The sequence below is a fragment of the Panthera tigris genome, chromosome D3 (assembly GCF_018350195.1).
Source record: "Panthera tigris isolate Pti1 chromosome D3, P.tigris_Pti1_mat1.1, whole genome shotgun sequence".
Classification (NCBI taxonomy): domain Eukaryota; kingdom Metazoa; phylum Chordata; class Mammalia; order Carnivora; family Felidae; genus Panthera; species Panthera tigris.
This window is the reverse complement of record NC_056671.1, coordinates 80,843,322-80,868,807: the sequence shown is the minus strand read 5'-3', so window position 1 is coordinate 80,868,807 and position 25,486 is coordinate 80,843,322. Positions and strand designations below refer to the sequence as shown.

At 40.8% G+C, this 25,486-nt stretch overlaps 2 protein-coding genes across 2 annotated transcripts in view; both read right to left on the bottom strand.

Moving 5' to 3' along the window:
- The window catches only part of SERPINB7 (serpin family B member 7), a 63,042-nt gene extending 39,697 nt beyond the window's left edge, over positions 1-23,345 (bottom strand). The window contains exon 1 of the mRNA XM_042962643.1: positions 23,247-23,345. Coding sequence (XP_042818577.1) covers positions 23,247-23,345 — 99 coding nt within the window. The remainder of the gene's footprint in view (positions 1-23,246) is intronic.
- The window catches only part of SERPINB11 (serpin family B member 11), a 77,260-nt gene continuing 75,042 nt past the window's right edge, over positions 23,269-25,486 (bottom strand). The window contains exon 9 of the mRNA XM_042962646.1: positions 23,269-23,377. Within this exon, the coding sequence (XP_042818580.1) occupies positions 23,353-23,377 (25 nt within the window). The 3' untranslated portion in view covers positions 23,269-23,352. The remainder of the gene's footprint in view (positions 23,378-25,486) is intronic.

The window sequence follows — 25,486 nt, the reverse complement described above, 5'->3', positions numbered from 1 at the left end:
TTATGATTATCCGGACATATGATGAAAAATCCACTGACGAAATTTAATACCCATTCGTGATTAAAAAAAAATAATTTAAATGCTGAAGAAAAAAGATGTCCACTATCTCTGCTACTACTCAGCTTTGCACTGAAGGTAGGAGCAAATTCCCTTAGACAAGAGAACTCAATCAGAAGAATAAGAGTGGACGAAAAAAATAAGTTAAGTCACCTGTATTTTCTAGATGCTATAATAGTATAGCCGGACAGCCATAGATAATCAGTAATAAGAGCAAATCAAACAATTAAAGAATTCAATGAAGTAGCAGGCATAAAAGAAACATTAAAGAAAGTCCACAGTTACATCCAAATACCTATGGCAAATTAGAATATGATAAAGGCAGCATCTCAAATCAATGGAATAAAGATGGACATTTAAATAAGCAACTCTGGGACAACTGGGTAGTCAATTGTAGGTAGGACAATTGGGTAGAAAAAGATAAAATTAGATCCATATCTCACCCCATCTATAGGAATCAACTCCAAATGGATAGGGATCTAAATGTAAAAAACTGAATCATGGAAGTACTAGAAAAAAAAAAAAAATACTGGTCAATTCTTCTTTAACTTCTGTGAAGAAAAAGGCTTTGTAAAAATCCAGAGACAATAAAAGAAAAGCTTAATAAATGTGACTAAAAAATTAAAATTAATGCGTGTCAGAAAATACCAAAAACCAAGTCAAGCTATAGGAACATTAACAACATACACCACAGACACAAGGTCTATACTTCGAATATGGAAAGAAGTCTTAAATGTGAAGGGCAAAGGACCAAAAACTTGATGGAAAAAAATGTAGAAAAGTCGTGACCAGGCAATTCATACATAAAAGAAATTTTTTTAATGGACTTTTTTTTAAGAGAAATTTTAGGTTCACGGCAAAACTGAGTGGCAGGTAACCAGATTTCCCGTATACACCCTACCCCCATTCATAGCTAGCCTCCCACACAATGTCTCCCGCCTAAGTGGTACATTTGTTACATCTGATGAACCTACAATGACACATCATAATCACCCAACGTTTATAGTCGATTAAATTAGAGTTCACTCTTATTATATATTCTGTGGGTTGGACAAATGTATAATGACACATAGCCACCAGTATATAGTATTATACGGAGCAGTTTCACTGCCCTAAAAATCCTCTGTGCTCTGCCTACACATCCCTCCCCTCCTCCCCACTCCTATTTTAAATGTTTATGCAATTAAAAATACGTGATTTCTTCTACTGCTCTTATGTTTAAAAATTCCCTCTGTGCTCTGAGATTCAATATCTACTTGCCCATGTCTTCTGCTAGTTTGTTTTGTTTCTTTCTGTTATTTTTTGGTATGAAATGAAGATCTACATATTTAATAATAATAATCATCATCATCAATTATCCTACTAGTATTCCTTTAAACTCTCTTCCCTCCAAATCTGGGTGATTCCCATTCATCACAAGCTGAGTTTTAACTATGTAAGTCTATTTCTGCATTCTATTCCATGCCATTCATCTGTCCATTTCTTTGCAGTGAATTAAAACTGTTTCATGAAAGTGTGTTTCAGTATTTGCTAAGGCAAGTCCCTCCAATTGCTCCTCGCTTTCAAAACAGTCTTGACTATTTTCAACTCACTTCAATTTTCTACAGAATTTTAGATTTATTTTTCAAGAAAAACATCCCATTACAGAGTATAGTGGAATTAATGTCTGTGATTTTAAAAATACATTGAGTCATGTGTTCCTTAAGGAGACTAGCCTTGTTTCTCTGATGACAGCCACTCCTGGAAGACTAGTATGAAGGCTCCTCAGGACACTTCCATCAGCAGCTTGGAAGGAGCAGGAAAGAACATACAAGGGATGTAGAAAGAGACAGAGACAGTCAGAACTCAAACAAGCAGAGACCTGACTTCCTTCAAAGGGCCAGACTATTCAGTCGCTCCATGTTTACCTGAATATGAATCAGACAGAAAACAAATTTGGTCTCGTGAAACATCCAAAAACCCCAGTGTCGCTGGGGTACAGTCTGCAGAAGAACAGAGGTGGCATCTTCGTAGGTTAGATAACCAAATCCCATCTGCTTTCCCATTATTCTACTCCAGATCCTGGGACCAAGGCTGTAAGTGACGGAGAACAATTCACCCAAACGTGTCAGATCATCCATCACTCATAAGAGTCCAAGTCTTGGGAGAATTTTCTTTTACCCTTAAGGTTGGGTAAGTTTCACTGTTGGGCCTGCCTTCAATTCACTTCATACCACATAAATGGCATGCAGTTTCTGTTTTCATAACTTGGGAAATACTACACAACTGCAATTGTTTTGTAATGCAATTCTTTATAGTGACCCATTTAGAAACACAGGTCAAACTTGTTCTTTTCTGGGTTCCTTGGCCTGGAATATGTTCCCAAGTCATGGAATTCTCAAAGCATGGCATGGTGAGATGATAGAATTCAAGTTGCCAAAAATTAGTAAAATAACTTAGTGCATGTTAGTAAAATAACTTAGTGCACATTCCAAGGACACGATCTTTAACAAAGGAAGCTAGTTATAGTCTTCTTTGCCCAATGGCCACTAATTTCTGCCTCACTAAACCCAAATCAAAGCTATCACTAACACCTGCAACTCTCCTAGCTCCAGCCCCTAACCTTTCTCTGACTTTCTGTTATTTAAAGTACTCTACATAAATGCTTTATATTCCCTTAACAGCTTAACAACAACTACTTAAAATGTGGACAAGTAATAATCCTTTAGGTCAAGCAGCTGATGAACTGGAACATTACCAAATTTAGTTTTGGCTGTAACTTCCCCAGGATTATTTTAAAATAAAATTATTTATGAGTGGGCCCACTAATAAATTGGAAGTGGATTAGTTACCAGTTTTTTCAATATTGAAACTAGACTATCTCAAACATAAGCAGCAAGAAAGTTTGTAGCACAAAGCTACATAGAGAAGACATAAAGATTTCGACAATTCCCTGTAGCAGTTCAGAAAAATGATGTCTATATTTTGATAATGAAAAGCAGAGATTTGTGTGATATTGGTTAGGGTGCTCAATCTCTTTCTGGAGTTGGACTTTCATCCATCCTTTTATTCCTTTCCATAATTACAAAGTGAGTCTGTGGCTAACCTCATCCACCCAATTCCCAAGGTTATAGAATATGTTTAACACTAGACTATAGTAGCTGGGCCCCCCTCCCTTTATTTCTGATGGAGTCTGAAAGTAAGGATATGACCTAACCTCAAACATATCTTATCAGCCTCTTAATTCGCAATTATCTGCTAATATTATAGGCATGAGAGTAATTCAATGTTTAATTTTAAATGTTATGATATTTATATAGTTCTTGTTTTATGGTCAAATACATAAAAATAAATCTAGAATGTGCCACTGAATATAGTGAAATGTGTCATTATGTTAAGTGACTCTTCTCTTCCTAAATATTCATACCTGGAGAGGCCACGTTTAATAGAGCCCTTATTTTACCTGTTTTGAAAAGTTAAGTGTTCATAGCAGTTGGTTGTGAAGAGAGAAAATGCTCAAAGCCACAGAACAAGTGAGGGTCAAATGGATCAACAAAACTCAGGCCTCTCGCTCTGTCTCCTGCGCGTGCCCCTGCCCCTCGGACATCTTCAGAGGTGGATGAAAGTCTAGTGGAGCCTCTACCCATCCTCAGTCTCCTCTGTGGGATCCTCCTGTTTGCTTCCTGCTGTAAACGCTGGTCCTCTCTTCCCACCCTCTCTCTGGAAGATCTCAGCCACTCCCATTACTTCCACGGTCACCCACCACCGAGGACTCCCAAAATTGCATCTCCAGACCCAAGATCTCCTTTAATTCCTATATTCTAATGTCTACTGGACATCTCACAAGCATCTCATGATCTTCCCTCATGATCTTTCCCCAAACCTGTTCTTCCTTTTCAGCCCTTCTCTCTATGTAAATGGAACTTCTATTTGTCCAGTTGTTCAGCACACAATTTTGAGGGTAACCTTTGAATTCTCCATCTCCCCCATACTTATGCAATCCATTGCCAAGTCCTATAGTGAACTCCTACTCCAAAACCTATCCCAGGTCTATCCACTTCTTATCATCTCTTCCTGGACTACCTTAGTGCAAACCACCATCATTGCTTATATGCCTTTAGAGCTGACAACTATAGCTCTTAAGCTATAAGAGCTTACAATTATGTATATGTGTATTTGTTTAATGTCTGTCTCTCCTTTATACTTTAGGCCCCATGAAGGCAATGCCTGTGTCTGTTGTATCACTACAATAACCTCTATCTTAGTAGAAACTAACAACAGTCCTTCCATAAATGAAATTACAGAAAGAAGAGAGGACTAAACAATCTCCTCTTGTTGGTGAGTTTTCCGAGAAGTGGCGTTTCCCATGTTGAATTAGTTGAAAGCCATCAACCATATTAAAGTTAAATTTTAACTAAATATTGATAAAATGAATTATATTCTTATATTCCATAGATATAGGATTAATTCAATTGAATCGATACAAAATTTGAGATGAAAATGCCACTGCAAGGGAAAGTACTTCCTCTTAGATATCTGGTCTGCTGGAGAACAAGCCCAGTTGCTTCCATGCACCAACCCCCATGTGCATTGGCTGAGACAGCCACGATACCCAATCAACAACCATGCCAATGAAAACCATGCAGATCAGATCCTTGGCACATGCAGTCTTTCATGAATGTGCCTGAAGCTAGGATCCTTAATATGCATATAATCTCTTCCCACTTCCCTGCAGCCCATAAACATGTCTAGGAGGCCACTGTGTCTCCTACCATCTGATCCACACACTAATGCACATAACAATCTTTAAGTCAGACTCAGCAGTAGTAGAATGTCTTGGCCAAGGATGACCTGAATGAAGATGCAAAGACTGTACACCAGAGATAAGAGGGAAAAAACCTCACAGTATTATTTCGGGAGGAAATTCTATGGACATTTTGGCATCATTCACAAAACCAAAGAAGACTATTAACAGAACCAATTTTTTTTTTAATGTTTATTTATATTTGAGAGAGAGAGACAGAACATGAGCATGGGCAGGGGAAGGGCAGAGAGACCGAGAGAATCTGAGGCAGGCTCCAGGCTCTGAGCTGTCAGCACAGAGCCAGACGTGGAGATGGAACCTATAAGCTGTGAGATCATGACCTGAGCCACAACCAATGGAGCCACCCAGGCGCCCCATAGAACTTATTTTAATAAGGTTGCCCATTCAAATCCTTCATCTAGTGGTTCTTCCCCCTCCAGTCAGCAGTTCCAAATTATCTACTCATTGATCCAACAAATTTTCATCAGGGGCCAGCCAACTGGATGTTAGGCTTGCGCCACACCGTGGGGATGCCGTGGTAGGTAAATTAAAACACCGTCCCAGCCTTCAATGAGCCCAAAGTTTGGTAAAGGAGACAGTTGATGAACAATTACAAGGCAGCATGAAAAGTGCCACAGGGGGGTGTTGTCTGAACAACCAAGAAATAGAGTTCATTGAGAACTAGAGGGAGCAGGGAAACCCAGCAGAGACAAGTGGACTTGATCCAGTCTGGAGGGGAAGAAAGGAAGCCAGAGCCACACATGCAAGTGTTCAGGGACAGTAGGGAACATGGCAACCCTTTAAGTGGCCGATGGAACTAGTGGTCAAAGGCAGAAAGAAAAAAGAAAAAAGAAAAAAGACAGACTAGGGGAAATAAGAAAGGAAGAGAAAAAGCTAGATAATGAAATTAAAAAGACAGTCAGGATTTTAAATTAACCCATCCAGTTGTAGAAGGAAAAAAGATGTGTATGTCCAGAGAGGCCTGAGTGCTCCATTAGGTCCCTGTGTCATGCTGTGTCGTGTGTGAAAGAAAATATATATTGTTTCCTAGCCATCAATTTTAGTAGGCAAGAGTCAGTAATGTACCTAGAACGTTGCTTTTCAAACTGCAGATTATAATCCACTGGGGAAAATGAAATAAATTTAGTGGATGGACATCAACATTAAAAAAAAAAAAGAAATACATTGGTACATGATAAGACAGAATAGTATAGGACACATGAGAACAAATAGAATAGATCATAAAGCACTGCTCACAGGAAGGGCAAGTATTATTTCATGGGTACCCATGCATGTGATCAATTACAATTGCTTGATAGCCACCCACCAAGAAGTGGGTCCAGTGACGATTCCAATCAAGTCTTGGCATCCCTTTGAAATCTTTCTTAAATATTTAGGGCTTACTAAAGCTCCTGGACCCTGGCCAAAAGGTAAAATTCTTGCTCTCTGCTGTTAAGTGAACTTGGATGCTGGGAGAATGCCTTTGAAGAGCTGGGCTCTGTGCCAAAGGTGGGGAGGAGGGGCCTCATAGTGGTCGTTCACCTTGGAGGGAGGGTCAGGGAGGGAAGCCTATCACACACAGCCACCAGGGTTTCCATGATAGTCTTGTGTATGTCACATATACCAAAAATCCAGATGCTAGGAGGATCGGTTGTTTAAACGGGCCCATGCACTAAAGCATCTTTTCCCTGTAACTGTCCCAGAAACTTCTCTCTACAGTCAACCACTGCCTCTCCAGGGGCCAGACACAGAAGATTTGAGACTGGATGATAAGAGCCAAGTCATTGGTGTTTAGAGCCAGTTTCTAGACAGTGGTTCTATTTCTGAGGGCTTCGGTGAATCAGGTAGCATCTTTAAGAAAGGAGTTCATGGGGCGCCTGGGTGGCTCAGTCGGTTGAGCGTCCGACTTCAGCTCAGGTCACGATCTCACGGTTCGTGAGTTCGAGCCCCGCGTCAGGCTCTGGGCTGATGGCTCAGAGCCTGGAGCCTGCTTCCAATTCTGTGTCTCCCTCTCTCTCTGCCCCTCCCCCATTCATGCTCTGTCTCTCTCTGTCTCAAAAATAAATAAACATTTTAAAAAAAATTTTTTTAATTAAAAAAAAGAAAGGAGTTCATGACTTTTTGCTTCACTTTATATTAACTAATCCGTTTTAGGCAGTGAACATTTGTTTATTATAAAATTTAAGTCCCATGTGCCACTCTTCACCAGCCAGGACATGCACAAATATCTGAGGAAAAAGAATTCATCTCCGCGGATGGTGTCAGGCTCTGGGCACGGGTAGGCAGTTGGGCTGAGTTGTGGTCATGATACTAATAAAGATTTCTGGGGCTTTATATCTGTAAATATTTTAAAGTCACACCAATCGTGCCATTTGTTGCCTGCCACGTAGGCCAAAGTTAGCGATGGCAGTTGTACCAAGTGTGTGCATGACAGGGGCGGGGCCAGGTGCTGTGAGAATGTGGCAACGTGACACTGAAGGTTTGAAGAAGTAATTACTAGAATATGTGGGCAACACACCCTCCTGGTAAAGCCACTTGCGGTTGAGGGACAAACAAGCGAACAGGAAAGCACCCCTCAGAAACTAAAACTTACCAGAGAGGCAAACTAGACTGTGAACTCGAAGGGGAGCTCTGTTGATATTTTGCTAAGTGTGGTGTCCAGTGTTGACAATTATATGAAAGACTGAGTACTGCAGTGCAGAAATTTCGAGACCGTTTATTTCATCAGGAACTCCTGGGAGCAGAGGTTGGCAAACTTTTTCTGCGAGCGACCAGACAGTAAATATTTTGGGTCTGTGTGCCGTGTGGCCATCTTTCACAGCTCAATGTTTCAGTTGTAGCGTGAAAGCAGACATAGCAAGTAAGTAAACAAATGGACATGACTATGTTCCACTAAAACTTTATTTACAAAATCAGGTTTGGACTGAGAGCTAAAGTCTGCCAACTCCTACCCTAAAGCATTAAATGCCCCTCTGGAAATCAATGAGATTAAAGACTTTGGCAAACCACACAATTGATTCTTGACAGACCTCTATCCAACTTTATAACTTAAAACTATTACACCAACTAAAACTATAAAAAGGCAACAGCAAATTAGCCTCTCTCTTGACCCTCACAAGCATATCCCTCAATATCGTTATTTTATTATTGTCACTATTGTTATTCCTATTTTCAGCTGAAAATTTCAAGCGATTCAATTGCTTTTCCAAGGGTACACATGCTGTAATAAATAGAATTTATGCACAATCATTTGACTCCATAAGAATCAGAAAATCCAGAATCCAAATTTTTGTTTTGTAGCTAACCAAATTTCCTAGACAAGGAAGATAAACTTTCTATGTTTCTAACTCGAAACACGGAACAGAAACTTTCAAAATGGTAATGGTGACTAACTTGGGAAGCAGTAGAGAATTTGAGAAAAGAAAGACTTAATTCACTGTTATGACAACCGCAAACAAATCAGAGTCCTTGTAAGTGTTTCCATTTCCTCACATATCTCTTTCTCCTCCTTCTCTCTGTCTCTTTCTGTCTCTCTGTCTCTGTCTCTGTCTCTCTCTCACACACACACACACACACACACACACACACACATACACACACACACACACACTCTGAGTCCACCCAAAACTCTGGAAATAACTGGCAAAATCTAAAATGTAGGACAGGAGTCTTGGAGGAAGCTGCCAGGAAGTCTTGGAGTGCCAGGCCTAACCACCCTAGGTAATTGATGCCTTCTAATCTCACAGAATCTCCTTCACCAGTTCCCCCCAAAATACTGAGCAGCAACCTCTGTTTATCCTCCACCCTGATTTCAACTGTGATGGAGCGGAGGTCCAGACCCACTTTGTCATATGAGATGAATGGCTTGCCTGGCTTTCACAACCTTTAACAAGAGACCGGGCTGGGACTGCTGTTAGATTGTGGTGTTGTCACTGGATCCTTCTGCGGGTCCTGCGGGTGTGGCTGAGAGCAAACCACTCATAAATGGATGCTCTGTGCCCCACGGACAGAAATGGCCAGTCACTGTCCATGTGCAGGAACACACATTCCCAACCACTTTGCTGAAACACTTCATAAACCCACCCCGTGTAATGATTTTATGAGACCTGGCACACATCAAAGTTCATAATCTGAGCCTGAAAACAGGTAGCAACAGGTGTGAGAAAACAGCTCTGGTCTTTACTTTGTATCCCCTACGGCATGCTCTCATTACATAACATCATGTGCCCTGAGATGAGTACCTTCCTACTTTTAAACTTCAAAGTCTCATGTATAAATCCCTAATATTTATCTCAATAAATGTTATTGCTATTTGTTTCCACCTTTGGTGACAGGTAATAACATATTGGTCAACCATTACAATGATCTTATATAGAGAACTGTAGGCTTTTTACTGGTGATGTGATACAATTCTTGTCCATAGTTGAATAAAGATTTTTAAAATTCTTCAAGTTTGCCTCACTAACTCACCTTTAAAATGATACTATTGTAAGTGAATTCTGTTCAGTCAACCTGCAAACTCCAGTGTCTGCCATTAAAACAGGTTAATTGTAATGCCAAGGGGACCAGTAGAAAGAAATCAGGGTCCTTCTCATCTTATCCCGATTTTTGTCCCTATTCATGCCTCCTCTAACCCCAAAATTTCTCAACTTCTCATAGGAAAAGAAAAAATGGGGGAAAAAAAGGTGGGGGAGAGGAGGGGAAATGAGAAGAAAAGAAGTATAGAAAAATTGTTTTCCTTCATTTCAGAAATAGGAAAAAAAAAAACAACAAACAGGAATCCTCTAGCTATGGCCTGAAATGCCACCTCAACTCAACACTTCAGATTGAACACTGTGGGCACTAGGAAATTACTAACATTTTCCCTGCCTCCTTCCAACAGTCCATGCTCTGTGATGGCTGGAGATACTTGGAAAGAGCTTTGGGGCAGGCAGAGCAACTAACTGCAGGAGGCTTTCCAGGAGAGACGATGCTCCAACTCCTTCTGGAACAAGGAAGGAGAGAAGCCAGTGAGGTTGACTGAGCTGGAGGGAAGGGCTTGGGCACAGAGAATCTCATGCACTACAGTCCTTGGGGCTCCAGCTTCTCTCTGGATGGCCCGGACAACCAGCCTTATCCCATCTTTGCACCTCTGGGGAACATTCTAAGACTAGAGGGCTTGTACCTAGAAAATGTCACAGGTGGAGCTTTTTATCTATTTGCTGGTGTTCCAGGCAGCATCACCTACGGCAACACTACCAAGTTCAGACAGGAAAACATAATCTGATTATTTCTCAAAGAATAAAGGAGGAAATCTGTGTTTGCTTTGGAGCAAACCCAGACCCCATATTCTGTCACGAAACATGAATAGAATAGCACACTTCCCTAGTGTGAAACTGAGGTTTTCAGTCCGCTCTATATGGATCTCCCAGCACTTTTCAGCCAGACAAAAGACTTCACACCTCTTTTCTAAGATAAACTTCCAGAATAGTTTTACGTCATCCCTGTCAAGGAATAAATGCAAATTGATTTATCAATATAAATATAAGCTTCTCTTCAAATATGTTAGCATTGAAAACTCCACCATAGACTTTGGATCAAAATCTTCCAGCTACAACTTTGATTAAATGCGAGGTTTCCTGTTGTAGTTCTGTTCTAACCGCAGAGGTCAGGGCGTCACAAATTAAAAAGTCCTTTTCCTTCCCCTCCTCTTGTGTCATGCCGTTTGGGGGCCCCATGAGAAGCCCACTCCCTAGTCCGTCTGTATCGAATGCAAAAATACTAGCAGAGATATCCAGGCTATAAATTATTATAGAAGACAACATTTACAGTACAGAGACCTTCTAAAGCTCAGCTGTACCCAGCTTTGGCTTTTTTTGGAGAACTTTTGATTCTGAATAAGTTTATCAAGTACTCAAAAGCTCCAAACATTACTAAAAACAACAACAAGCTCAAGCCTCTCACCATTGTTGCTAGAAGTTGCCAAATATCATTGATAATAATGAAAATATCATCAACAGGGAGCGTCTAACACGTAGCAGACTTTTGGGGGGAATGCAACTTGTCATCAGGGTTTTAGATCATTTGCTGTTAAAAAAAAAAAGTAGAAAACACTAGCTTGTAAATATCCATTCATTCATTCACACATATTTATTCGTGTCGTTACGCCTGGGGGATAGAAAGCCCAGATGCAAGAATTAAGTATATTCATTGAGTGCATAAGTTATCTTTTATAAGCATGGCTTTGTTCTGCAATTGGCAGGCATTTTTCACACACAGTAAAGAACAAAGCTGATTTTCCTATATCCAATATGTTGGCCAGTGGGATAGAGGCTGCCATCCACTGTCATCCTCATTGCAAAATCACTCTACAACGACCCTGAAGAGAATAGAGTAGGACAGGGGAGTTTACAATGCCTTCAGGGAAGCAAGAGAAGGCTACAGTTTTACCAAGCAAGTCATTGTCTGACTTCCAGAAACCCAGATGCCGGAGGCAAAGCTGTTCCTCTGAAGGCAGATAAATGCTCACACAGACAGCCCTCAGGCTCTGGGGGTTGTCATCCATTTTCGGGTGTCTGAGAATACTCTAGAATAACCCAGCATGCATAAGAATGCCACTTACCTCCTCCCACTGCAGTTCTGCCACCTGCACTGATGGGCTCAGGTTCCTCCTGCCTCCTCCCTCCTGACTCCTCACTCCTCCCACCTCACCTCTGCCAAGGTCCAGGGAAAGTTCTCCAGAATTCCCACTGGCTCAACCCCTGAGGGAGAGGCCGGTCACTACAGCAGCAGTAGTGACAGCAATGCACGGAAGTCCCTCCCCCCTCCCAGACTGCACTAGTACGAAAATCATGGAGGGGACACCAAAGAGGCATACCAACTAGGCTTCCCTGTCCAGCTCAGGAAGGCACACGGCAGCCCCCTGCTCAGCAGGAAGCCTAGGGTGGTGCCATAGTGTCTGTTATTCATCCTACTATTTGTTCATGAGCAAGTAAACCACAGAAAGAAAACATCCCCATCTAAACCGTATGTACCTGGATGTTGGGCAGGTTATCAGTCAAGAGCCAAGGATCAGAGCCAGCAGAATAGAACACAAAGAAGGGATGCACATGAGGGTAAGCCAGAGCCAAGAGGGGCCAAGCACCAGGTGCAGGACTCAGACAGTCCTGTCCTCTGCCCAGGACTGAGACCATTCCGAGGGCACTCACTATCTAGAGTTCAAATGGTGTCCCTGGAAGATGAAACGACTCAAGTCCCAGATCTCAAGATAAGCTTGCAACACATGGATCGTTTTTGCCAATGACAGATGGCAATGTGCGACTCTGGAGAAACACTGATGACCCAATACACGACAGAGACCATATACTCCGAACCAGACGTCAGGATATGTCTTCTGGGAAGCACACTTTTGGTGGCAGAATACAGAAGGGTGTGGTGTACTGGAAATTCCAGCTCCTCACCTTGTACCCATGTGACCTTTGGCAAGCTCTCTAAGTCTTGCTTTGCTTATTTGAAAAATGGGGAGGATTTTGGTAATGGGGAAAAACGGGGAGGATTAATGGTTGAGAGGATTATAGGTAGCATACGCAAAGTACTTAGTATATAGTAGGCATTTAATAAATGTGTTATTAATGTAAAAACAGATTGAGGCAGTCCTGGAAAATCTGTATCTATAATGAGAACTTCTATCTACATGTTCTATTCTTCTATCTACTTGTTACCCACTACTCAAGGTCCATGTCAAGTCTCCCCATTTTCACCATCTTCTATATGAGCATGCACCCATATTGATTTCTTTCATTCTTGATAATATGTTTTCAACATATATTTTACTGAATGTTCTACCTTTTAGATACAATTTTACCTTGTAAGTTCTAAGTCCCTCCTATAAGATCTTTTCCTGAGCACAGAAAGCAAGCCATGCTACTTTAAAATCCCAAAGATTTAATATAACGTAAGAGACCTGGTAAGCATTTGAAAAATATGTACTTAATTAATTGTGGTCCAAGCAGTATTTTTGGTTGGCCGTGACTATAAACATCCTTCATATCCACCTGCACATTTCCTAAATTATTTCTGAAAGAAGACTTTTCATGTTTGCACTGCACCATGATCTATATGGAAAATAAAAATCCTATCCACCTCGCAAAATTATTGTCACTTTGCTTTTGTCGTTAAATACAGCTATGGCCCTGTGACAGTGGAACATGGAGATGTCGTGTCTGTGTGCTGAAATAAGGAGACATCCCTGCTTGTGTTAAATAAAGTCAGCCAGCATCACTGATTTATGGAACCACTTCTGTCCTCTATTTCCATTTATTTGGGCTGGGGATACCCAGTCTCCATCTTACTGGATGCCCTGGTCCATGGGGTGAGTGCCAGGTTAGAAAGGGTAAGCATGGCAAAATACAGTAAGTTATCTGAAGGTCACTAGTCTTTTATAGAAACAACATCCCCTGTACCCCCTCACCCTCTCACCACAAACACACTCACCCCTATGGATACAGGAAGAGTCAGACCCATTGCCAAGGCTAGACTTAGGGTATAAGTATGAGTACATCCCTTTTCCTCATTCCCTCCCATTCAAATGCCCAATGCCCTCCAAATCTCCCTTAGGTTTTGACCCCTTCCCCAGTAACAAAACCTGTTCTTACCTCAAAAGCAGTGATATTTGCCATTACTTCTTAATCTGAACCTTTATCAGAATCACTTTCCCAAAGAAACCCGTACTTGGATATCCCTCTAATCTTGGAGGAAAGAGTTTTTCCCTTAAGAGATTTTTTTTTTTAACGTTTATTTATTTTTGAGACAGAGAGAGACAAAGCATGAACGGGGGAGGGTCAGAGAGAGGGACACACAGAATCTGAAACAGGCTCCAGGCTCCGAGCTGTCAGCACAGAGCCGATGCGGGGCTCGAACTCACGGACCGCGAGATCATGACCTGAGCCGAAGTCAGCCGCTTAACCGACTGAGCCACCCAGGTGCCCCGATCCCTTAAGAGATTTCAACATCAGAAGCAGGTGAAAGAGTTTTGAAGATAACACCTCTCCATATTCTAATGTATTAACTAGTACAACGGTTTTAAAGCTGTGGGAAAAGATGAGATTTGAAAACATACATTTAATTCTCACCCCCTCATCCCATCCCCCATATAATGTTAATGGAAATTCTGTAAGAAATTGTAATGATAAAAAGTACATCATTGATGGCAGGGAAGAGAGTTATGTAAGTACCAGAAATGCCAGGGAAAGATAAACAGGGTTGACTTGCAAATCACCATCACAAGGAGCAGTGACTCAGAGGGAGTAAGTGATGGGACCCTGCACTCCCCTCCTGGACATGAAAATAGAAGAAAGAAGTGGAGGAAGAGAATCAGGGGGCATGACCAGCGGAGAATGGCTTCACATGGACTCTCTTTTGCTGCTGCAGACTGGTGGAACTGGAAAGCAGAGTTCCAGTGGAACCCAGAAATTCAGATGGATACAAGGGCAGAAAGCCCCTAGAAGGAGATTTCCTGAGATGAGAAGACATGTTAGAGTGAGGAACTTCATGAAAAAAAAGGTCTTAAAAACCAGGGGTACCAGAAGTTACACCAAGATACCACTGGCAAAGTGTTCGAAGAGTGAATTCCCAGGGTGGCTTTGTTATAAACTGGTGAATAAAACAGGGTTCTTCTACTCAAAAATGGATTGGATACTTGGCCACAGAGGATCCCACACCTACCTCAAGGCATTGAAAAACAACCACCATCACAAGAAAAAAAAGCAAAACAAACAAATCAAAACAGAGACAGGACAGCACAGAAATGAGTCTTCCCTAGCAGGCTTGTCCATGACTCTGAATCTCATCTTCTGCCCTGACATTTTCCTTGCTGAATTAGCAAATATGAAGATTGATGACATTTCTAAAGGGATCCAAAAATCCAAGAATGGTCAAGACCTCCTCACAGAACATTAAAAGAATGTAATTGAGAGACATGAAAGAAAGTCTAAATGGCAGGACTTATTATGCTTATGGATGGAAAACTAAATATTGGAAATATGTCAATTCCTCAAAATTTTTTCATAGATTTTTTTTTGCTATTCAACCAAAATCCAGTAACTTATGTGTATGTATTTGTAAACTGATGCGCTGATTCTTTTTTTTTTATTTTTTAGACATTTTTTAATCAAGTGTAATTAACATACAGTATTGTATTCGTTTCATACGTACAGTATAATGATTCCAACAATTCTGTATATTACTTATTGCTCATTATAAGTGTATTTAGTCCTTTTACCAATTCCACTCATCCCTCCACCTGCCTCCCCTTCAGCAACCAACCACCAGTTTATTCTTTATATTTGAGTCTGGTTTTTTGGTTTCTCTCTCTCTCTTTTATTCATTTGTTTTGTTTTTTAAATTCCACATATGAATGAAAGAAATCATGTGGTATTTGTCTTCCTCTGACTTATTTCACTTAGCATTATATCCTGTAGCTCCATCCATGTTGTTGCAAAGGGCAAGATTTCATTCTTTCTTGTGGCTGAGTAGTTAGTATTCCATAGTATGTATGCATATATATATACCACATCTTTTTATCCATTTATCTATTGATGGACACTTGGATTGCTTCCATAACTTGGTTATTATAAATAATGCTGAAATAAACACAGGGGCACATAATGTCTCTTTTACTTGGGTAAATACCCAGTAGCAGAATTACTGGCCCATATGGTAATTTCATCTTTAATTTTGGGGAGAATGTCCACACTGTTTTCCACAGTGACTGCACCAGCTACCATTCCTACCAACAGTGCATGTGTTTCCTTTTTCTCCACATCCTTGCCAACACTTGTTATTTTTTTGTATTTGATTTCAGCTATTCTGACAGGTGTGAGGTGGTATCTCAATGAGCTTTTGATTTGCGTTTCCCTGATGATTAGTGATAAAGAGCATCTTTCCATGTGTCTGTTGACCATCTACATGTCTTCTTTGGAAAAATGTCTATTCATTTCCTCTGCCCATATTTTTTTGTTATTTTTTAAAATTTATACCCAAGTTAGTTAACATGTAGTGTAATAGTGATTTCAGGAATAGAATTTAGTGATTGCTCACTTACATATAACACCCAGTGCTCATCCCCACAAGTGTCCTCCTTAATTCCCCTTGACTGATGGGCTAATTCTAAAATTTATATACAAATATAAAAATTTATATACATAAAAGAAGACAACCTTGAAATATAAAAACAAAGTTGGAGCCTTCCGTTAGGAGATGCCAAACTTAGAAAGCTATAGAAATTAAGAGTGGTATTAGTGGAAGGACAGACTAACAGGCCAATAGAGCAGAATAGAGAAGCTAGAAACAGATCAACGAATTTGATTTTTATTTAAAACAAAGGGGCGCCTGGATGGCGCAGTCGGTTGAGCGTCCGACTTCAGCCAGGTCACGATCTCGTGGTCCGTGAGTTCGAGCCCCGCGTCAGGCTCTGGGCTGATGGCTCAGAGCCTGGAGCCTGTTTCCCATTCTGTGTCTCCCTCTCTCTCTGCCCCTTCCCCGTTCATGCTCTGTCTCTCTCTGTCCCAAAAATAAATAAAAAATGAAAAAAAAATAAAATAAAATAAAAAAATAAAACAAAGACACCACTAAGTAGGGGAAGAGGGAGGGAATACGGATAGCCATACTTCTTTTAAACAAATGAAGTCTGACCTATACTTCACAGCCTTCACAAAAATAGATTCCAGATGGATTATAGTTCTTAAGGGAAATGATTCAACACTAAAACTTCTAGAAGATAACAATGGGGAATATCTTCGTTAACTAGGTTTAGACAAAAATTTCTTGAACGGATAACAAAAAGCATTAGCCGTAAAGGAAAAGATTGATAAATTGATTCCATTAAAATTAAGAACTTTCTGGTCATCAAAGGGACACCTTCAAGAGAGTGAAAACATAAGCCAGAAACTGGTAGAAGATGTTTGCAAAAAATATTTATGACAAAGATCTGTTATCCAAATACATGAAGCGTGTTCTACAAATTAGTAATAAAAAGAAAGAAAACCCAATAGAAAAATGTGCAAAAGATTTGAACAAGAACTTCTCATACATTGCTGGTGGGAGTATAAAGTGCAAACTCTACTTTGGGATACTCTCTGGCAGTATCTCAAACTGATTATAAGTCTGTGTATAAGCTGTTTCAGCCCTATATACGTATTCAGCAGAAATGTACACACACATGTGTCAAATTAACTGCATATTCTGCTTCTCTCATGGTTTGCATCCTGCATTTTTAGTGCCAAATCTTGGAAATTCAGAAAGCCTAGTCTCCCAAATTCAGGTATATGCAAACAAAAGCTTGACTTTCAAGGCTATTAACTAGAAAATCCATTGAGGAACCCCTTCACTGCCCAGAGCATTCTCTTTCTTCATGAAGCCAATGTACACAGAAAGCCTAGAGGTGGATCTGAGACATCAAGGGGGCAAGTAGCCCTCAAATATTATCGCAAGCTATCATCTGATACGTTTAAAATTTAAAAAGTAAACCAACTGAAAATATACAATAATAAGGAATTATTTATAGAAATCCTGCTGCATCCTGTAAATGAACACTGTACTGCTCTTAAGAATTATTTAATGTTTTAAGTACACAAATCAAGTTTAACATGATATATGCAATACAAGCCTTCTTAAAACAGAAATTTAAAAATATGTGTATATATACATAGGAAAATTATACAGGATACTGGCATAATCTTAACAAAGGTTAGAGTTCAAGGAAGAATTAATGAGGTTTTTTTCTCTTTATGATTACCTATGATTTCTAATGTTTACACACTGGGTAAATTTTTGCAAATGCTATGTCTCTTTAAATTTTCAATGGATATAAGAGGGTGGATCCTATTCCATTCATTACTGTTGAAATTTGCTTCCAACATTTTTTTCAGAGCGTAGTTTCTTACTTTAAAAATATCCAAATTGAGGTCCAGAGAGATCCAGTTGGGGAATTTAATTACACGTCAGTAAAACAATCTTTATCTGAACCAGCAAATAGCTAGTAGATGTACAATATATGCACACTTCACTGTCTCTTATCCACACTCCAGTGCAAGTACCTAGAGGGTCACAGAAGAATAAAAACTGAGGCCAACAGTATAGCGATTGGCCAAATGGATCATACGGCAATGTACAGCAGAAAAAGATGCTAAAATTGGTGGGCGAAGCTTGAGGGGAGACTAGATTTGCATCATCTCCAAAAAAAATCTCCTCAAAGGTGTTTAGTAAGACAAAGGGATAAAGAAGTAACTTTATAATGGAGAAACCTAGCAATCGTCACATCATCCAAGCGATCAAGGTAAACATCACCATCAATAAGACATATCAACATCATGAACACCCTGATGTGGTGCACAGATGAGAGCACATCATTCTTCTGGTTTTCTTGCCCCAAATGCAACACCTCACTCCAATTAGCAGAATACATTGGACAAATCCAAACTAATGGACATTCTATAAAATAATGGATCGATAAAAACTGTCAAGGTCATGACACCAGGAAAAAATCAAGGAATTTTTACAGAACTGGAGAAGACTAAGAAAACATAATAACTAAATATAATGTGAAACCCTAAGTATGGGCCCAAAACAGAAAGAGAACATTAGCAGGGAAAAAAATGGGCGTAATTCAAGTAAGGTTTGTAGTTTAATTAATAAGACCGTACCAATGTTAATTTTACATTCTTGATATCTGCACTAAGGTAATGTAAGACGTTAACATTACAGGAAATGGAGTGACAGATATAAGGAAACTCTGTATTACGTTTTCAACTTTTCTATAACACTAACATTTGTTCAAAATGAAAAGGGAAAGGAAATCCTTACAACATAAAAAAAAAAAAAAAGAAAGAAAACCTCAAATAATTTTGAGTCCTGACTATAGGCCAGATACTGTTCTGGTCATTGTCATGAGCGAGGCAGCCAAATTCCCTGCTATCTGCTATCTGACTTATACTCCTTTTGTAGATACTGTATACATTGAACAAATAGACAGGAAAAGGGGGAACTATTAAATACAAACTGAAAGAAATGTAATGAGTAGAAATGTAATGAATATTTATAATACCAACTGAAATAGCCCATAAACTATTTTACCAGTAGGATAGAGATTTACAAAGTAAATACCATACATACATCTATACCACACCTTCCCCTCCCTCCCGCCACCAACTCTGCCATCTAGTGATAGGAAGGGGAGCTGCCCCAATACATCTAGAGCCTTTAAGCAAGTGTCAATTAGCCCAAAGTGTTTAAGGACTATAGGACTTAAAGGGGAGTGTGGCAGAAGCAGAGTTCGAACACAGGCCTTTAAACTGCCAATCTAACCCCCCGCTCCAACTTTCACAAATGTACCAAGTAGCATTACAGCAATGGCGCAGAGGACAGAACACAGACTCTAAAGTCAAGCTGCTGGGGCTCACATTTTGGCCCTACAACCAACAGTGTGACCTTAGGTAAGTTACTCATTCTTATTCAGTCCAAGTGACCGAGGGACATCACATACAGTTGTGGGGATCAAATTGGTAAAATCTTAAAATGGTGGCTGGCATGTAGTAACACCTCAATAAACTTAGTTCCCACTGCCATTACTGTCATAAAAGCTGAATATGAGATACCACCTCATACGTGTCAGAATGACTAAAACTAACAACACAAGAAACAACAGATGTTGGCCAGGATGTGGAGAAAGGGGAGTCCTCTTACATCGTTGGCGGGAATGCAAACTGGTGCAGCCACTCAGGAGAATGCTGCGGAGCTTCCTCAAAAAGTTAAAAACAGAATTACCCTACAATACAGCAATTGCACTACGAGGTATTTACCCAAAGGATACAAAAGTAGAGATTTGAAGGGGTACATGCACCCCAATATTATAGCAGCATTATCAACAACAGCCAAACTATGGAGAGAGCCCAAATGTCCACCGACTACAAAACGGATAAAGAAGAGATGGCCTCTAAATACCATGGAATGTTACTCAGCGATAAAAAAGAGTGAAATCTTACCATGTGCAACAATGTGGATGGAGCTAGAGTGTATTATGCTGAGCAAAATAAGTCAGTCAGAGACACACAAATACCATATGATTTCACTCACAGGTGGAATTTAAGAAAACAAAACAGATGAACATATGGCAGAGGGGAAACGAGAGAGAGAGGGAAACAAATCGTAAGAGACCCTTGAAGACTTAAAGAGAGAGAACAAACAGTTAAGGGAGGGAGGTGACTGGGGGATGGGCTAGGTGGGTGATGGGTATTAAGGAGGGCACTTGTGCTGAGCACTGGATGTTGCTTGTAAGTGATGAACCACTAATGTCTACTCCTGAAACCAAAATTGCACTGTATGTCAATGAACTAGAATTTAAATAAAAATCTGGGGGTGGGGAGGAAGCTGAGTAAAATTTAGCCGAAGTAATTTCAAAACCTGGTTACGTTATATAACACGATGAAATTTTGTTTTGGAGATGCCAGAAGACTCTTAACCATCCTTAACAATTTGACTTGATTTGAATGATGTCCTAACAAACTAGCAACCACTAAACTGCTCAGCTCGCTGTTATCAGCACCTTGCACTCAGTTAGACAGGTTGGACGTCCCCTTTCACTTATAAGCATCATTGCGATGGGTCAGCTGACTTCAGTGGTCATGGACTCTCCTCAACTGTGGTTTAGATGTTCTGGGAAACCCAGCTCAACACAAGGTGCATCTTAAACCTATCTTACATCGGAGTATACAGGCTCTTTCACCTTCTTTATCAGAAGAGTTTGCACATGCAGAAATAAAACATTTTTCCACATTGCAGCCTGGGGTCATCTTAATTTCACTATAAGCAATCCTATTAGAATTGTCACATGAGTTCTGCCATGGGCCAAGTTCACTGCATTAGCCCCCATTCAGCATATCTCACTCAGACCAATAAATGCTCTTCATTTCCCAAATCAAGAGCATAGTAGATACTCGACGTCTTGAAGGATTTAAGGATTTAATTCCTCAACTGATTCAACTGGCATTTATTGAGCATCTGTTATGCTCTACACATTACTGGCACTGAGACAACAAAAAATATTTTAAAAAACGGCCCTTATGAAGTTCACATGCTAGTGGGGAAAGACTGTCACTAAACTAAATAAATAAAATATATAATGAGAGTGACAAGTATTAATGAGAAAAGCAAAACAGAGAAGAGGGACTGTGTGTAGTGAGGCTGCGAATTAGAAGTTTGGAGGCTGATAGGTATAAGTGAAAACTGGGAGCATGGCCAGATGGACCTGTGGTCCACGCAGGAATTCAGGTGGCATGGGCACACAGGTGGGAGAGCGCACTGGAGCCCATATGCACGAGGAACCAAGAGGCATCCTGGAAAGAATTCATGTTCAGGAGGAGAGTCAGGGCGTCCATGAACCAAGGACAGTGGCTCAGGTTCAGAGATGAAGGGCAATTGTATAAGCAGCCCACCTGTATGCTCAGGTCATGTCCCTCCCACACTCGAGCCTGAGTCTCAGGGCAAAAAGCTTCGTGGGGCAGTTCAAATAGCCTCTGCGTCATCCTTGAACAAGACTGGGACAGCAATGCAGCCCTGCCTGGGAATGACGGGATGGGATACGGCAAACAGGTAGTGAGAGTTTTCCGACCCCAGCTTCCACTGCAAGCAACGAATTGCCTCCTCACACCAAATCCTTGGGCCCCATGGACAGGGGCAGCAGGTCCAGGCCTAACCCAATGCGGTTCTGGACACAGCACCAACAGAGGGTGGCCCCTTCGTGGACCCATTAGTGACATCACAGGTGGCTTCTGTGGCACCAGAGAGAGGGGAGCAGATTCGACACTGAGCCAACCACAGGGAAGGGAAAAGTGGGGAGTCTCAGAGAGGATTTGGGGCACTATGGAAGTAAGGGGTGGGATTCTGAAGGACCCACAGTAACCAGTGGGAACAAGCACAGGAAGAGTCTGTTGGTTCGGTGTAAGTTCTGTAAGACTTACCAAGATTTAATTAATAGAAAGCAGTATTTTAAAAAATAAATCTGAAGATTGCGTACAGAACCTAGAAACCCTGCCAAACCCACGCTGGTAAATGTCAGCCAACAGCCTTATTACCTCTTCACATGAGTCTTTTCTACATTGATGGTCAAAGATGCTTGGGGACTAGACTGGGGGATTCTTGGCATAGATGTATCAGAGCTGCTGTGAGCGACGCTGACTCATGTCCACATTACCGGACATTTCCATCACCCATTTAAGCATCTTAACGGCGCCTTCACTGTCACACCTAAATTGTCAAAGATGCTATCTGCATATAACCAAAACAAACCATGAGCAGGCATTGTACCCGTACCTCTAGCCTCTTCGGGTTCTGTCAAAATAATTGTTAACGTGGAAAATACTCCTTATGATGTACTTTATGTGGCTTATACTGCATCTTTCCCATTACAAAGGTGGCCATTTAGAAGCTCAAGTGATGTTTACAGAATGCAAATCTGATCAAGTCATTTGTCTCGGAAGAAAGTCCTCATTCCCTGAAATGGCTTACAGCGTTCCGCATTAGGAGGTCCCCACCCATCACTCAACGCTTGTCCTTGCCCATCGAAGCCTTCTCACAGCGCCCAGCACCCAAGTGGCATTACTGTTCTGAAGTCTGTCTTCTCTGTTTATGAAGACAAGGACTGAGGCTCTGAGGCTCTTTGGTATTCATTTTATATATACATAAATTCATATATATATATATATATATATAATGAATAAAATACATAAATAATATGTATAATAATACACACAAGGCTTAGAACTTAGGTGCTCCAGAAATATATCTTCCAAAAATTAACCAGGTTATAAATGAATAATGAAATGACAACAACCTTTTAAAGTCATTCACTCTTGGGCAGCAAATCTGGGGCTGACTGGAGGTACACGTGCTTTTTTGTGTTGGACTGAGGGTGGGCTGGGTGCCTCACTGAACTCCGCTTTCTCTACTGACCCAAAGGAAAAATCAAGTGCCACCAATGGAAAGAAACAAAAGGAGAATAAGACATAGAAGGAGCAGCTTCCCCGAGAAAGGCCCCAAAACAAGAAGAGGGATGACACTCTCAGGAAGTGAATCAAAGGAACATGGGACATGAAAGCAAACACCAAGAGCTGGCCGAGCATCAGTGTTATAGCTGCCGGGAGAAGTGGAGCCTCCTTCCAGCTGCCCTTTTCTGTTGCCTTAGGTAACTAACAGCCATTTGATAGTTTGACCACAGACCATGACATAATATCCAGTAGGATTAAGGTAGGAAAACCATATAACTTATAATCCAAACCAGGATACTTTTGAGCATGAAATGGGAAGCTGTTGGTTGTTACACAAGGAAAATGGGGGTGAGCTAAGACCGGGCCAGTCACACCAGTATTTTGGTTACCCCATTAATCCAGGCACTCCAAGGACAGCATGGGGAGAAGGATCTAGATTCCTCAATGCAGAAGTCTGAGGGGGATTTCTCCCCAAGAAGCGTCTCCATTAAGTCTTCATTTCTGCCATTCCATTCTACTCCTGAAAAAAAAAAAAATTAGAAGTCAAGGGAAAAAGCTGTACTTATCAGTAAACACACAGACAAATCTCTCACTGTACCATATTTTTTTTCACTTCATCTTTTAATTGTGCAGTAATTTCACATGGAGGAGGTCACTCCGAAAAGAGAGATCCGAGAAAAGTCCGACGTTCTATGCCCCGTTAATGCACAAGGACACAGAATCTGGTTTGATGCTATTTACTGTCCAGGGGGGCGTCCCAGGCTTCCCTGTACATTATAGTGAGGATGTGAATGCAGTTAGGAAAGCAGCGATTTTGCCTGAGTCACTGTGACATTGTATATACCAAACACTGATCTGGAGGTTCAGTGTTCCTGAAATAGAAAAAAAGACGATTGATAAACTAAGAAGAGTGTTTAAGTATGAAAGGGAGTAAAACTGATAGAAATGAAAACAAAATACTATCAGAAAACACCTAAAAAAAAAAAGTAGAGACTTTTTGGTTTTTGAAATCCATGTAAAGGAGATTTCCTCCCTACTAACTTTTTTTTTCTTTTTATTATTAGTCTTTAAGTTTTTTGGAGCAGTTTTAGCTTTACAGAAAAATCGAGCAAAAAGACTTCCTATCTACTCCCTTTGCCCATCCCTCTGAATTTCCCCATCATTTAACATCTGGCATTAGTCATACACGTATCCTCCCATATGGTGTCACATTCAACAGTTTCATGGCTCTCGGTGATGGATACTTGGGTTGTTTTCCTGTCTTGGATATTATGAATAGTCCTGCAATGAACCTGGGAGTACAGATGTATCTTCAATACACTTACTTCGTTTCCACTGGATATGTATCCAGAGATGGGATTGCTGGATTTTATAGTAGTTCTGTTTTTAACTTTCTGAGGAACCTCTGTACTGTTGCAGTAATGGCTAGACCAATTTACACTACCACTGACCATGCATAAGGTTCCCTTTTATTTACATCCTTGCCAACACTGGTTAGTGCTTTTCTTTTTGACACGGCCATCTTAACAAGTGTGAGGTGATATCTCATTGTGGTTTTGATTTGCATTTCCCTGACGATTAGTGATGTTGAGTAATCTTTTCATGTACCTGTTGGCTTTTTGGAGGTCTTCTTTGAAGAAATGTCTTTCCAGGTCCTTTGCCCATTTTTTTTTTTTTTTTTTTTTTTTTTTTACTGAGATATAATTGACATATAATGTTAGCTCTTGAAAGAGTGAAAATAGCTGTGTTCTCTGTATCTGGGGGAGATGTAGGAGAAAAAGGTCAAAGGAAAAGACCTCAAAAGGGAAAGGCTGCAGCAGGTGCAAGGCCTTAGGACATGTTTTCACAGCTGCTCTTAAGGAATGCCTTGAGCCATTAGCATTGTCCAGGGCCTTCATGGCTGACCCTTCCTGGTCATAAAGAACAATCATCTAGAAATTCAACCTTGAAAAACAAAACCATTAAGTTGATTAACACACTCGCTTAGCTGACTTTTTGCACGTAGTCTTTAGCAATTTCCCTAATAAAAGGGGGCCTCATTCTGACTTCAGCATGAGGACCTTCACTTAACTGCATTTTGTTTAAGGACTCATCTTTTGCAACTCTGGCCATACTCCCTGCAACGGGTGCCTGGGTGCCCTAAAAAGCTCCCCATCCTACAAACAGACTTCGGAGAATGACTCCATCCAGCACCCCTCCCAGCTTTGCTCTCCCAGGCTGATTTAGTCACTGTCTCTCCAAGTCCTCCTCTCCTATCCCAGCACTCACACTGGTGTTTCTGAAGGCCCCTCTCTGAGGCTTATTCCTGGCTTTGACTCTAAATGATGACCATCACCAGCTCAGTCCCCATCCCTTCAAGCGGGTTTTGGGGTTCTAGGACTGCAGCCTGTGAGCAGACACTCAGTCTGAGTCTTTTTAACAGACAGAGGCCAAGCCAAGTGATCGCCATGATGCTCTGCTATGGTCAAGCCCACAGCACTTGGCCTATGTGATACCCCTGAGTTCCTATACAGCATATGCCAGGTTCACGTAGAAGGACGCGGCATTCACTGGACAGGTCCTAGTCATCGTTTCATTGGGATGTTTAAAGTGAATAGTAGATGCCAAGATACAACTCTTTTCTCCACCC